The 15231-nt window shown below is 29.9% G+C and overlaps 1 protein-coding gene across 1 annotated transcript in view; it reads right to left on the reverse strand.

Annotated features, from left to right (window-relative positions):
* The window catches only part of LOC113375024, a 50963-nt gene that overhangs the window by 10921 nt on the left and 24811 nt on the right, over positions 1 to 15231 (reverse strand). The window contains exons 2-6 of the mRNA XM_026614978.1: positions 9161 to 10365; positions 7843 to 9082; positions 7619 to 7756; positions 7337 to 7538; positions 1739 to 1957 (exon numbers count right to left, since the gene is read on the reverse strand). Of these exons, the coding sequence (XP_026470763.1) occupies positions 1739 to 1957; positions 7337 to 7538; positions 7619 to 7756; positions 7843 to 9082; positions 9161 to 10365 (3004 nt within the window). The remainder of the gene's footprint in view (positions 1 to 1738; positions 1958 to 7336; positions 7539 to 7618; positions 7757 to 7842; positions 9083 to 9160; positions 10366 to 15231) is intronic.

Raw genomic sequence — 15231 nt, forward strand, 5'->3', positions numbered from 1 at the left:
TATTAATGATGAATTGAAATTGAAATTTCGATATATAGGTCGTAACTAGCAGAATATTGTATGCTGCGGGCTGATATGCAAGTTAATAATAATATGAATATAATGTATATATATATATATATATATATATATATATTTATATATATACATATTTTATGATTAAGTTTATTATATATTAAATGTGACCCAGTATATTATTAACATGATTGATGAGAAATAAATCTAGTTGATGAGAAGATAATAAGATAAATCTGATTGGTGAGAAATAAATCTAAAACCGCCATAATTCGCAACTTAGCAAATTACGAGCATATATTTGGAAATATAATATATAAACATTTTGTGCAATTTCTTCATAGAATAACTACGCTAATGAATCATTTTAACACTGAACATTCATATTCACTGTAAGACATCATTTCAATAATTATTCAGGAATACAATATTTTAACAGCTTGCATTGTGGGCGGAATTAAAAAAATGTTGCAAAAAATCCTTATAACATGATGTTGATTCTATAATCAAGATCAGATTTTGAAAGTGCAATTAACACGATTATTTTCTCAGCTAATACCTGTTATAAAACCAACTTGATATCAACTTAAACTCAAATTTAAAACAGAATTAGAAAACTATACCAAATATAAACAAGATTGACCTTATTAGTTAAATATGACTCTTACACTTAATTTCTTATATAAATGTGATATTTTAAAATGTAGTAATATGAAATAGATAAATATATATGTATAGGCATAAATGTAAAAAGCAATCCATAATCTCTTATATCAGGCACCCTTGTCTGTCTGAGATATGGATATATATGAAATAGTAGATATGGATATACTACTACTGAGATATGGATATATATTGCTCAAAAAATAGTAGTGCAAGGCATCGTGCCTTCAAAGCAAATTAATGCTTCAAGTGGCCTTCAAGTGGCATTTTTTCACTTTTATTACTCGATCATCGAAACCGCTAAACCTGCCTTTCCAAAAACTTAATCATTTTTTTCATTTTGCCAGTACAAGTAAATTGTTTTTGTAATCATTGAAATCGGACGCTCCGATCTCTCAAAAACTGAGTTAACATTTTTGGCATATTTGCCCTGTATCTTCGCAAGGGCTGCACACCTGCTTCATCCTAAAACTAACCAGCACGTCTCCTTATTAATATGAATCGACTGTTTTTAAATCATTCAAAGTAGTTGATCCTTATTCCCGAAATCGTTGATAAAAATTTGTATCCGCACACACACACACACATACATCCATTTTTTTCTAAGGTATGCCAAAACGTTCAAAAACCACTGACACGTAAATAGATATAAAATTTTTCATTTTTGATTTTTTGCGATACTAAAATTTATACTATGGGATGTTAAAAAAATTGTTTTAAAATTGGTATATCATCAAAAGAGCGCATACCATCCAAACACTCTAATAAAGACCTACTAAAATATGTACCTATGAGAAGATTAAGAAGAAAGTGGCCGCAAGATTTAATAAATTAACAATCAATATATTAATGTAAGAAAATTCCCCACTGAAGGAATTTCTATAAGCCCTGTACCCGTCAGCAAATAACCTCATTGAATCCAAGGTTCAGATTGGTTATAAGAAATAAATAAAAAAAAATGGTACATATTTCCTTAATATATAAAAATATGTAGTATTTAGTTAATTTTACAAATCTAAATTATACTTTGGTATTAAATCAATTGGAATCTTTAACTCACCGCCGTTTCTTTGGAGCGTAATGGCCCTTCCTTCCGCCAAACTGTCCCGGACTTGGTAGTACCTCATTCCGGAACTGAAAAGCGCCGATGAGGAAATGTGCCGGGTTACCAGATCTCTGGCTTCCGTGGGATCAGTGACTATCCTTTGGATTTCATCTGGTTCCAATGCTGACGTGAACGCCGAATCAGTTGGTGCAAACACCGTGTACGTCTTTGTACCTAATGAAAAAATATTGAAATTAAAAGATGCTTGAAAAATAGTAAAATAAATCATCGAACTCTGTAGTATATAGTCTATTATATAAAAATAAGTCGGGGTTTCCTTCCTGACGATATAACTCCAGAACGCACAAACCGATTTCGACAATTTTGCATTCGTTGGAAAGGTCTCGGACTCCGTGAGGTTTATAGCAAAGAAAATTGAAAAAAAATTTCAACGGAAACGGAGTTCGCTGGGTTTGCTAGTATTATATAAAAAAATTAAAACATCAATATTTAAATTTCTAAGTTACCAAAAGGGAAGCAATAAGGTCGAGCGAGGCTTAAAGGTACGCGGGTAAAAAAGTCCTTCACCGGTATCTCAAAAACCAGTAAAATTAAAAAACTTTTGACAACAATATTTGAAAGTAGGGGGAATAAAATGTATGCATCACGACAAAAACTGCAATGTTTGAAAATCTATAATAAAACTATTTTCTTCCGTTTTTATTTGTCTTGGTTGTGAGCACTGATCCACGAGACCTTAATGTAATTTTTAAGAATACGTTATTTAATTGTTTTATATGAAGTATAAGGTTAGACTTAACAGTTTTTTTATATAACCTCTATTAAAGCTTACACGAGGGTAGGACAAAAAGGACGAACTGAACCTCTGGAAAAGATGTAAAAAATAAAAAAAAGCAAATAAAAACGTTAATTAAGTTAAAAAAGCAATTTTAAAAGAGATAAATTAAATAAATAGTTATTCCAACTCTGCTGATGAATATTTCTGACGATTGACTTTCAAGATTATTTACAGGACCAACTGAACCCTGGAAAAGATGTACAAAATAAAAAAAGCAAATAAAAAAATAAATTAAGTTAAAAAAGGCAATTTTAAAATAGATAAATTAAATAGTAAATAGTTATTCCAACTCTGCTGATGAATATTCCTGACAATTGATTGAATTGATTGATTGATTTTCAGTGTTATATCCGTAAAAATTGCACCCATTAATTTATATTTTGCATTGGTTGGATAATGTAGCTATTATTTTAAAAAACTTCTTTGAAACTAAAATAAGGTATTGTACCTGTTTGCCCCTTGGCCGTCCCAATTTACCCCACTCATGGTGTAAAAGACACCAGGTAACAATGTATGAAAAACAGCAAATAAAAAACCATATTTCTACAGTGATGAATTAGCTGGGATTTGGACTGAACATAGTCAGATAGTTATTTGTTTGATATGTGTTATTTGTTGTGATATAATTAGTTTGGTATTCATAATATAATTGCTCAAAGTCAAAGTGGACCTTTGGGCCTCGCCCTACCCCTTTTAAAAGTTGAAAAAGCGCATACATTTTCATCCGAGTTTTTGTAAAAAAATTTGAATCAACTTTTAAATTTTAAAAACTATTTAAAAAAAATTATTTGGGAATTGTGCTGGTTAGTTAATGGCAAATTGTAATATGATTGTTATAAAACTTTTTGGCGTTTTTAATGATAGAGTTCCTGGTCGTAATTACAATACATAATATTAGCAGCCTACAAAAAGAGGTTTAATTACAAAAATCAATTATGAAAATATAATGTAATATTTAAACTATAACAACATGTTATAGTTATTTGTACAAAATTAAATAATTTGCATAAGTATCTCACTTTTTCATGCCTACAGAATTCTCCATACTTACAATTGACTCACAAAAAATTATATTTATTTCTTAAAGGCAATTATTTACATATTTAAGAAAGTTTGCGTATCTTGAATTAAGGCATACTGCCACTTGCACCTAGTTAAAATCACGGTGGGGTACGGTAATTCAATGAAAAGTATTATGTCTTTTAGTTTCGTTTTCCTTTAGTTAGTTTACATACAAATGTGTTCCAACACTGATAAATTATTAATTATTAATTATTTATATCTTTCGCCAATGCGAATATTTCAAAATATAATAAATAAACAAGCGATTACCAACTATAATTTATAAGTGATTTGAAACCAATCATAAAATGAGACGTTATATACATCACGAATAAAATGACTGTTTTATATCATTTATCTAAGACCTTTACAAGACGATTTACATGAACATTTTCTGCATGAGTGTCGATGGTAATCGTTATATTTTATGTGATAATAAAACGATATCAGTATCGTAACTTGTAAGAGCTAAATCTGGAACGCATCTTTATTAAGTTTAACGATCAAGTATGGAAATTTATTGAAATCATTCAGAGACTTGCTATTTTCGAACTAATAAATGATTAAAAATATGCGATATAAGACACCAGGTGCTAATATTTAGGAAAAGCTGTAGACTAGTAATGTTCTTGGCATTTATGGTTGTAAATAAATATCTATGTAAAAAATTCAAGAACGTCCAGAAATCAGATAGATATTTACCATGGTTTTTCCATTTTACAGTAAGAGGTGCAATCATGGAAATTTCCAAAGCCATTTATTTAAAATAATAGGCAATGAGATTTGTGATCATGGCGAGAAAGCTCCACGAGTTCCTTAGAGCATAGAATGATAGTGTATAAAAAATTATAGAAAAACATTATATCATATTGCACAAAGTAAGAAAAATAATATTTTCTATTATGCTTAGTAATTTATAATTGAAAATATAATTATATGGATTTACATCAATTTGTAAAACTTAGATAATTTGGATATATTAAATGGCTATTGTGTAAAAATCAATTCTAAATTAATAAATAAAAAATATCAGTATAATGATTTGTACACACAAGATGAAACTAACAAACAAGATTTTTCATTGTAATAAATATTCATTTATTGATTCAATAATTATCAGGGGCGTAGCTACGGGGGGTCCTCAAACATTAATAATTTATTTATTCCACAAAAGGAGAATTAGTCATGAAAAATATATACTAACTAAATTTTATTTCGAAAATAAAAGAACATCAATAACGTAAAGATATAATTATAGAGGGCATGATTATTCACTGTTTGTCACATTTTTTCTTCACTATTTGACATCTTTAATCATGTTTCTATAGCCTTATAGCGTGTTAATAATGACTAATAGAAATAGAGGAAAACTAGTATTTTATTACCATTTCTCGAATGGATTGTGCGAATTAAGAAATCAAAATACATTGAATATCTTGATAAGAGAGTCTAAAGGTTCAGCCAAAAAATTGGGGAATTTTGGAAAAAACTCATAATGGATCTAACGAAAATGTGGTGAAAATCTTATAAGAAACTAACAAGCATTTTGTTCGAATCTAATAAGAATCTGAAAATGTGCCGGCAAGAATCTAACAAAATGCAGTAAGAATCTGACAAGAGATTTCAGTGAAAATTTCTATGTAATCTAATCTTGCATGAACCTTATGAGAACATGACACACAAATATTAATTATAATCCTGAAAAGCGCACAAATATGTATGTATGTATATGTATATATACATATATATATATATATATGTATATATATATATATATATATTTATATATCATACATATAAAAATACACTTTATTTATAGTAAATAAATCTTGTTTGTGTGTATGTATGTAAAACAGTAAATTTTTCAGATCTCAATATTGCTATGACAGATTGGCAGTCTTGATTGATGAAGGATACATCTTTCAAATGAAAATAACACATATGAAAATATTCTCACGCTATTATTAGAAATATTGCACAATTTGAAAATGCGACTAGATTAATATAATAAATTTCATGGAACATCGCAGTCGGTCATGTTGCAATACCGGTTGTTGGACTAGTTGCATAAATATAGATAGAATCAGAATATTTTTATGATACATGGATTTGTAATAATTTAGGAAAATAAACCCATTAAACGGTTTTATTAGTATTGTTTGTACGCTCTGCCAAACGTGTTCTGAATATAATAAATGAAATTTTCTCTATATTTCATAGCACAATATCAAAATAGATTTTCCTTAGAGAAATGCAAATGATAGAGCTTTATAATTGGAACAAAATAAATAAAATGTATCGATAAACAAAGATGAAATTTAATTCGCTTACAATTCTTATGATCTCAATAAAAATCAAAATTAGATATCTGACAAATACTAATTAGCTAGGAATAATAGTTTATTTTCGAGAAATTAAAGTTACCATTTCTGACTTATATTGATAATAATTTTTTGGACGTGGAAACAAGTCATTAATGTTGGTTGAATGCAATCCGGATAAAATTGAAAGTAAAACCTCAGCAACAAGTCTGCGCATAAATGACCTGGATAGTTGTTACTGTCCATCGGATATAAAAAACAGACTGCATTCGTTCCAAATGCATAAATTCTACTGTTATAATTCTTAGTGGAGTAAATTCAGCCGGTTCCTTTAAAGTTTTTAAGCGGATTTCCAAATATCATTAGTTCTTCATGATTACATCTTTCATATTATTTCACATTATTTGAAATCGAAAATTGTTAAAAATAGATTATATAGCTATTTTCAAAGTGACTTATAATTACATTTTATTATTTTTTAAAAATATTATGACTTACACTTACAATAAAATATTTAAAATAATATTTAAAGTAACTCTTAAAAATAATATTTATATAGTTTTATATTGATATATCCAATTTAAAGAGTTAAAAAATATTTTTATATGATTACTTTATAGACATTGGAGCAGAATATATTTACTGACTACACTATCAACTTTTGTTACAAGAACAAGAGTAGTGGCTCATAAATGTCGTAGAGTCTAAGCATGTACATAGGAGATCACATTGTCAATATTTATAGCACACTATGATAAATATGTAGTACGAAAAATCTAGATTATGACACACCTATTTTTCAATGTTAAAGAAATAATCATGGGAATAAAATTCCGGATCATATTCCAATAACCATCTCGGACAGAGTAATATCAATCAGTAGTGATATCAGATTGTCACTTGAGATTGCAGTCTAACATTTGACATTAAAAATAGCCTTTCGAGAGCATTGCCTAATTGTTATTGGATCAACAGTATTAGATAAAAAATCTAATATAAAAAATATAGAAATTTATAGTTCAGATTGATGTTCAAAAAAATAAAAAAGTACTAAAAATAATAAACGTATTTACAATATAACAGAAAAAAAATTTGGTTAGTGCCTTTGGTTATCAATCATGCACATTGGACTTTGCGCATTAATAATAATAATAGAAAGCTTTTTAAACAAACTGTATCATTTCAGTCGTTCTTTCAATTTCAGGAACTTAACATATAGAATGTAATTTAAAATTCAATCGTAAAATACATGCGGATTATGTTAAAAATCTTTCAATGTTTAATCATAATTAAATCTGACTATTCAAATAAATATCGACTATGAATTTATTTAAATATAATTAATATCATTCTAATAAATTTGGGAACTACCTGACAGCATTTCCGCCAGGCCACTCGCGTACAATGCCCTAATGAAATGTGTAAACCTTTGTTCCCTGTCAGTTTGTAAGGTTTGCATTATATCACCTACTGGTAGAGGGAACATGACTTGATCTAAAGCATGGGCAATGCCTTGAGGTATACCAATATCCTGTTTTTCAGCAACTATTTTCGCGCCGTTGATTGTGGTAACCTATTATCAAACAGAAAAACTCAAGTGATGATAAAATTTTTCTTGTATACAAAATATTTTATGTCTGAAATCACTCTCACCTTAACATCGTTCCACTCATTGTCATGCATTGGATATTGATTGACTCGAAGTTGGGTGCCAGCTAAAGAAACTCCAGTCATTTCGTCTTGCAATGATTCAATCTCAAATGCACCAGGAATGATATGATGCAACAGCAGCTAAAATAACAAATTTAACATTGTTATTACCATTATATATAACATATCAAATCCTATCTTTCATAATATATTTAAACTAAACTTACTCCACTGAGTAGTCTAGGATTGCTCTTGAACTTTTCTTCAGCTTTTTCTGGACCGCCAAGTTGTACTAATAGGTTCCTGAACGCTTTATCCGTCGGCGCAAATACTGTATACGGACCAGTTTCGTTTAAAATAGTATCCAATCCTGATTGCTTCAGGTATCTTGACATTGCAAATAATCCTTCATTTTTGAGAACTTCTGTTAATTCTGGAATTCTATGTGAATATGATTTATGCGTTGAGCTTTCACTAGGTCTTACATATTGCTCTGATGATGGAGTGACCCTTGGTCTAGTGGTGGGTGGTAAAATTGTGCTTGATATGCCACTTACAACATCATAATAATGAGGTGAATTTGCTGTGGATTGGACGCTTGGTAATGTTGAGTACGGTGAAGGGTCTGCAGATGGAGCGGTTGGCAGAAATACCTTACGTGCTGGTGTATTGTTAGTTGTAGTTGACACTATCGTTGGATTAGGCCTGAAAATTGGCTCTCTGTGAGAGGCGGACGTGCTGTCAGTTTCATATTTACGATAAGTAACATGTTCGGGCCTTCTAGTTGATATGGAGAATCTATTACGATAAGTTGTTGGTTTAACCGTTGTTGTCGTGGTCGTTGTAGTCGTCGTTGTCAGAGGCTTAGCACCTTCTGGTAACTTAATTTCACCGTCTTTTATCCTTTGGAGAACTGCTTCATATTCGGGGCCTGAAGTTAATTCTTTTTTATCTCCATTTCCTCGAACACCTTGTACTTTAAACGATCCGTCTTCTTGTTCCTCCAAAACAACAAATGTCACGGGTTTTTTATTTGGAATATTTTGTGGCAAGGCACCGACTTCTTCCAATTTACCATCGCCGCTTTGATGAATAACTTGATATTCAGCACCTGGAGGCAATACACCCTTTGTTAACTCTTCGAAAATTTCTCTGCTTGGCTTAGCTGTAGTGCTCGGTTGTGTTGTTTTAATTTTTGTAATATCTGTTGAAAGAGGTATAGCACCTTGAACTAATTTTGGATCAGTCGTAGGTATTACTTGTACACGTTGACCGTTTGGTAAAACTACTTCAGTCGGTTTCAAGCTATCAGTGGGATTGTCCCCTATAGCCAACTTTAATTGCTTCAAGAGATCTTCTCGTTCATATAACTTCGGTACTTTTTGCTTAATAACTCTTTCGGTGGATTCCTTGCTTGTATCTTGTTGCACAGTATGTCTGATTTGAGAGTAAATTTGCTTTCGTTGTTGACTTTCCATAAATACATCAGGATCGTCAGCTTGTTCCCTGAGTTTTCCACGGGAAGATATTGAAGAAGGTGATGCACGTTGTTGTTTGGGAGCTCTAGTTATTTTCGGTGGCCTAGTTCTCACAGTTGTAGGTGGGGGTGGCGTTGTGGTGGTTGTTGTTGTAGTAGTAGTGGTAGTAGTTGTTGTGGTGGGATGTAAATCATTATAAATTTTCAATGCTTTTTGGAATGCTTCTAAATCATGAGATGTTTGAACAGGTTTGCTTTTTAAATTTGACTGGGAAATTGTGGGCTCAACAAATTCGGGATATTGTGTTTGATACAATGGAGCTTGCTTTTTCAACTCTTTCTCTACAAATTCTTGATGAAGTTGTTGTACTTTTTGCAGCTGCTTTTGTTGTTGCTTGGCCACAAATTCCTCGTGTTTTTTTATTATTAATTGCTTTTCTCTTAATTCTTTGGCTCTTTGTTGTTGTCTTTGATTTTCAATAAATTGCTGTTGCTGAAATTGCAAATTTTGATCTGGCGTGAATACTGAATCAGATGTTGGGTGATATCGTAGAGTCGGTTGGCTAAGCAAACCTTGCGATTGAGTTGAAGGAACTTGGGATGGTACTTGAGTTGGAATTTGAGATGGAATTTGAGACGGAATCTGCGGAGAAAGTGATGGTAACTGTGGAATTTGCGATGATAATATTTGTTGTGGTATATGAGGCTGAGCTTGAGTTGGAATAATTTGTTTCGATTGCTGCTGAATTTGATATTGTTGCTGCTGATTTATATGCTGGTATTGTTGTTGAATTTGTGGAATATGATGAGGTTGTTGAATCGGCGGCAATGGTCTTGTTTGTTGTATCGGTTGCGGCTGTTGATGCTGACGTTGTTGTTGTAATAACTGTTGCTGCTGAATATAGTTTGGGGTAAATGCAGTTTGTGTATGATGTTGGTGCACTTGATTTTGTGTCAGTGGCACACTAGCACGGAAACTGTTTTGACTTTGTTGGTCGTGCAAATACTGACTGGGAGCTGACGGAAATACTACCTGTTGCGATGGGGTGATTTGAATGGGTGATCCTGGTATAGAACGACTTTGTTGAGGCAATGATAGTTGTTGATTAACGGGCTGCAAACCTGGCAACTGTTGATGCAATGGTTTCGCCTGCTGTTGTAATTGTTGATGTTGCGCGAATCTATGTTGGTGTTGTTGTATATCGCTCAAAATATGACCCTGTTGCGTCGTAGACAGCTGTCGCGTCGGATCCACAAAATTTTGTTGCACAAACTGTAAAGAGAAATAAGGAAAACAGTAAGTAAAACTATAAATATTCACCATAGAAAGAAAATCCGGCACATTTTTATTTCTTGTGACCTGATACACGAATTAGATATTTGAAATAATTATGTTGCATAAAATGCATCCAGTCGCTTCAGAACGTGATTCTAGATTTTCTATCTAGTGCATATCGTTGCGTATCATATGAAAGTTGTCGCACATAGAATTTTAATTAGCGTAAGGAAAAATACATAAGTTTTCTTGATAATAACATTGTTTAATAATTTTGTTTTTGAAATGTGTTTGTACTTGATAATAAATACATAGTTTTGACATAATTTTTTAAATAGATGGAATCATATCTTCTATCAAATTTTATTCAAGAAATATAATAAAGCTGTACTCATTGTCGGAAATGTGAAATGACAAATATGATTACACGCCTATGTTTGAATGAGCGCATATGCATAATCAGCAATATATTCGATATATCATCTAAATTATACATCGCTTTACGACTTTCTCCAAATAAAAAGTCTTCGTACCAATTTTCATCTTAGTCCATAACCTTTCGCACGAACCGACGGCATTCAAAAACGACATAACAGCTTTTATGATAATGATCATTTTCAAGGTTGTTAGAAACTTTCCTTCCTTTTGTTTGATACATATTATTATGTCTTCTTGTCAGATCAATGTAAATATTTGTTCTGTAAACCACTTATTTCAATTCAGTTATTAATGATATTTGTATTATCAACACCATAAAAGTATGGTGTTGCTTTATAGAAAAATTAACAAATTTGTTGCTGTAGCGTGCAAATTTGGCAATATCAACAATTTTAATAGAAAATTAGTTTTTATTTAAATGTCGAATCTGAAATATCGCGCGAAAACAAATAACAAAAACATCTATACTGAATTTATATTATATTATATTAATAAAATTTAATAAATAATTTTAAATTTTAATTTTATTAATTAAAAACAAACAATTATATAATTAAAATTATCCAGAAGATAATTGACTAATAATTACATCGCAGCAAGTTATTGATATTTAATCGACACGCCGATTGACGTCCGGATATTGAAAAGAAATTATATGAAAGTAAACGAATAAAATAATTATAAATTAAATATTCAATTTATTCGACTGTTAAAATTGTACAAATAAAAAAGTGAATTTAAGTACTGCGGAAGTACATTAGTTTAAAATGTTTTTAATTGCATTTTCAAAAAATACATTAGTTCAAAGTATTGCAACTTGAACGATTATATGGATTTGAAATACTGTACATATCTGTGAGAAAATGATAGAGAAATTCTAATATAATTTGATTTACATAAATATGATTAGTTTATCAGAATTCAGCCATAAATACAAAAAGTTCTCACGGTAAAAAATTATATATATATATATATATATATATATATATATATATATATATATATATATATATATATATATATATATATTTACTACTTTTATCTGCAATATATACTGTATAAATAAATTAGCTAAATTGAGAATGCTTCTAGTTACTGATATCCAAATATAATATATTATATTAAGCTATAAATATTTCATATATTTTAATGTTGGCAATATTTGGTTCTGTTTTTCATACAACTTGTATTATATCATATAAAACTATGTACTTTTAAAACTACTATCTGAAGTTTTGATTAATAATCATATTCCTATATCTATTATGTATGTATATTTGATGACAAAACCTCCAATATTACAGTGTGCTGATATGTTCAAATGTTTTATAAACACAATAAAAACAATTAAATCAAAATTTTACAAAATAAATATTCAAAATTTTTCGCGGTATCATTAAACTTCTCAAATTAAAATGACATAAACCAAACATGGTTTATTTTTATAAACGCTATCAAATTTTATTTACATTTATTCAAGTCTGAAACGCAATTGATATTGATTCGTGAAAAAAAAATTCAATAATTTTTAAATACAAAATTAAGCCGATTATTAATAATGTTTATCTAAAACAATTAATACAAAATTAGTGTGAGAACGTGGCATGAACAGAGCATGGTAACAAACAAATGTTTAAATGCATATATTTTAAATTTAAAATGTATGTCAATTTCACTTTCCAGCTTTAATATCAAAACACAAATGAAGTTTTTTTGTCGTCATCGACAAACATTTACTTTTTGCACCCACGTTAATCATCTTCATACTTTCTATTACGCTTCCAACAAACGATTGATAGAAAATGATAAACAATTTAATGTGATATTTGATTGTGTTCAATTATAAACTATAGTGTATTATAATTTTTAAATATAGTGTGGAGAGGTTCGCAAAGCTGATTAATAATTTTACTTGCTTCCAACATGGATTTTGTTGCGCAGGAATTCGCTAACAACGTTGAAAGTACAAGAAAAGAGGTTGATACTGTTTGTACTTGCTACAATCAATATGAAGAATTTTCTAGTAAGGGAGGCAGCCCGAAACCATCAAAATTTTTCGAGTTATTAACTAAGCAAAATGAAGAGTTGGTCGAGATGGAAAAAGATTGTGATAAAAATGAAATGATATTGAATGAGTTGTGGACTAGGTTAGAAAGCGAAATGTACAAAGTAATAAAGAAATGATAAATATATAATTCTAGCATTCAAATATCGGTTTCACAAAATGACTCAAGTTTTCTGATTATCTTCTTTGTAATAATTGAACATTACAATTTATTTAAAATTATAATTTAAAATTTGACTTTTTAGTTCAATAAATTTGTTATTGAGCTATACGAACAGTTCTAATATTAAAGTGGAAATAAATGAATTGTAGATAATCTAGAAATGTATAAAACAATAAAATATTATAAAAATGTAACTTTATAATTCCAAGTATCGGGTAAACAATAAATAACTGAAACTTTCTGTTTTGCTTTACTGTAACTTTGTAATTTATTTTAGGAATTAAACAAAAAATAACACATGTCAAACAAACAACTATCTGACTATATTCATTAAAACTCCCAGCTAATTAATCATTGTAGAAATATGTATTATTTGCTGTTTTTCAAAAACTTGTCATTTGGTGCTTTTTACTCCATAGGCGGCCAGAGGGCAAACAGGTCCAATATCTTATTTTTATTTTAAAAGGATTTTAGTAATAGCTACATTATTCAACCAATGTAAAATATAAATTTCATGGGTACATTTTTTACAAAGATGACGCTGAAAAATTGCTTGTTTTACTTATTTAACTTTTTTATTCACAGTTTCTTATTGTTTATACCTTTGCTAGTTAAGGATCTGTAAGGTCCTTTCTACCCCAGTGTAAGCTTTTATTAAGGTTATACTAACAAACTGTTGAATCTAATTTAAAATTAACAATATATAACAATAATTGAATAACGTAAACTTAAAAATAATATAAGGTCTCGTTAACTAAACCACAGTGCTCACAACCAAGAAAACTAACAAGGAAAGAAAATACTTTTGTCATGGATTTTCAAATAATGCCGTTTATCTCCCTATAGCAATGTCGTAAGAATCAAGGTGATGACTGGTTATATATCCTTTTCCCTCTACTTTCAAATATTGTTATTAAATTTAATTTTAATTTTTATCAAGATATCGGTGGAGGACCTTTTTACCAGCGGACCTTTAAACCCCGCTCTACCCTACCCACATAGTTTATTTACTATCTTAACAACTATCTAAGTTCTACATTTGATTTATCTGGTCTTGTTACATATTTTATGGTTTTCTTTCCTAAAAGATTTCAATCATTTTGTAATTATGTTACGTACTTATGAAATTTATTAAAACTCTCCTTCGATAATTCAGGTTGTTGGGTTATAATTTAACCCTTGTAGCTGTGGACTGTATTAAACACTGATTTGTTTGTATATTATGTATTTGCTGCAGTTATTATTACAATCACTGGTTTGTTATTAAGTTATAATGAAAGAAGATATATTTATTGGTTATTTATTAAACATGTTATTTCGCGGGCTTTACTTTTAGAAGTGAACAACTAGTTCAATTAAAACACTCCGTACCCCCTCTACCAGGGTTAGCAACGTGTAAAGTTTAATGCCCTGAAGGTTGTCACCTTCATGGCCAATATAATAAAATGAAAAGACTTTCGAACACATTTTTTTAAAAATATAGGTGGGAATATGTTTCCATTGCTGCAAACTAAAAATCATCACTATCAAAGAAAATGTAATAATATAAATATATTGCATAAAGGTAGGCCAACAGTTGAGTTGCTTTCTGAAAAGCTACGTAGTTAGGAAATATCATCAAAACAGCTTATGAAACCCTTTAGTTCTGATTGCTATTCGAACAAAGAAAAAAATGGAAGTTTAACTAGGAGCAATTTGTACTTGAACATTCTTCGATTCTGAAGAAAATATTTAATAATATATTCTATAAATAAGTTTGATAATTAAATCTAATTCTGGTTTAAGTTTTTGTTAGTTAGAACTTTATCGCTAATATATTGGAACATGATTCCTTCTTCCCACAATCATCTGCCTTAATTCGAATCCAGGTACGTCATGCAAAAAAATTGAAAAACTCGAGTTTTCAATGAAAGAGGACGTGATTAGTAATCTTGCACAATAGTTTTATGCAAAATCTGTATGCCACTAACTGAATTACGGTAGCAATAGCAATTCAACTATGCTTGACGGCGAACGACGTAATTGTGCCGTACTCCTCGTTTGCAAATAATGAATAATTATCGTGGTCAATTCTTATTCTAATAAAAAATTCGATAGGCGCCGCCGAGCGTGACCACTGGGTTTTCTTCGGAAAAACTCGGTCGATGAGTATATTTGTCTTCCAATAATGAAAACGCAATTATATCATTTAATACGC

The sequence above is a fragment of the Ctenocephalides felis genome, unplaced genomic scaffold (assembly GCF_003426905.1).
Source record: "Ctenocephalides felis isolate EL2017-DRISC unplaced genomic scaffold, ASM342690v1 CF-g0.4_SCAFFOLD_01886, whole genome shotgun sequence".
NCBI lineage: Eukaryota > Metazoa > Arthropoda > Insecta > Siphonaptera > Pulicidae > Ctenocephalides > Ctenocephalides felis.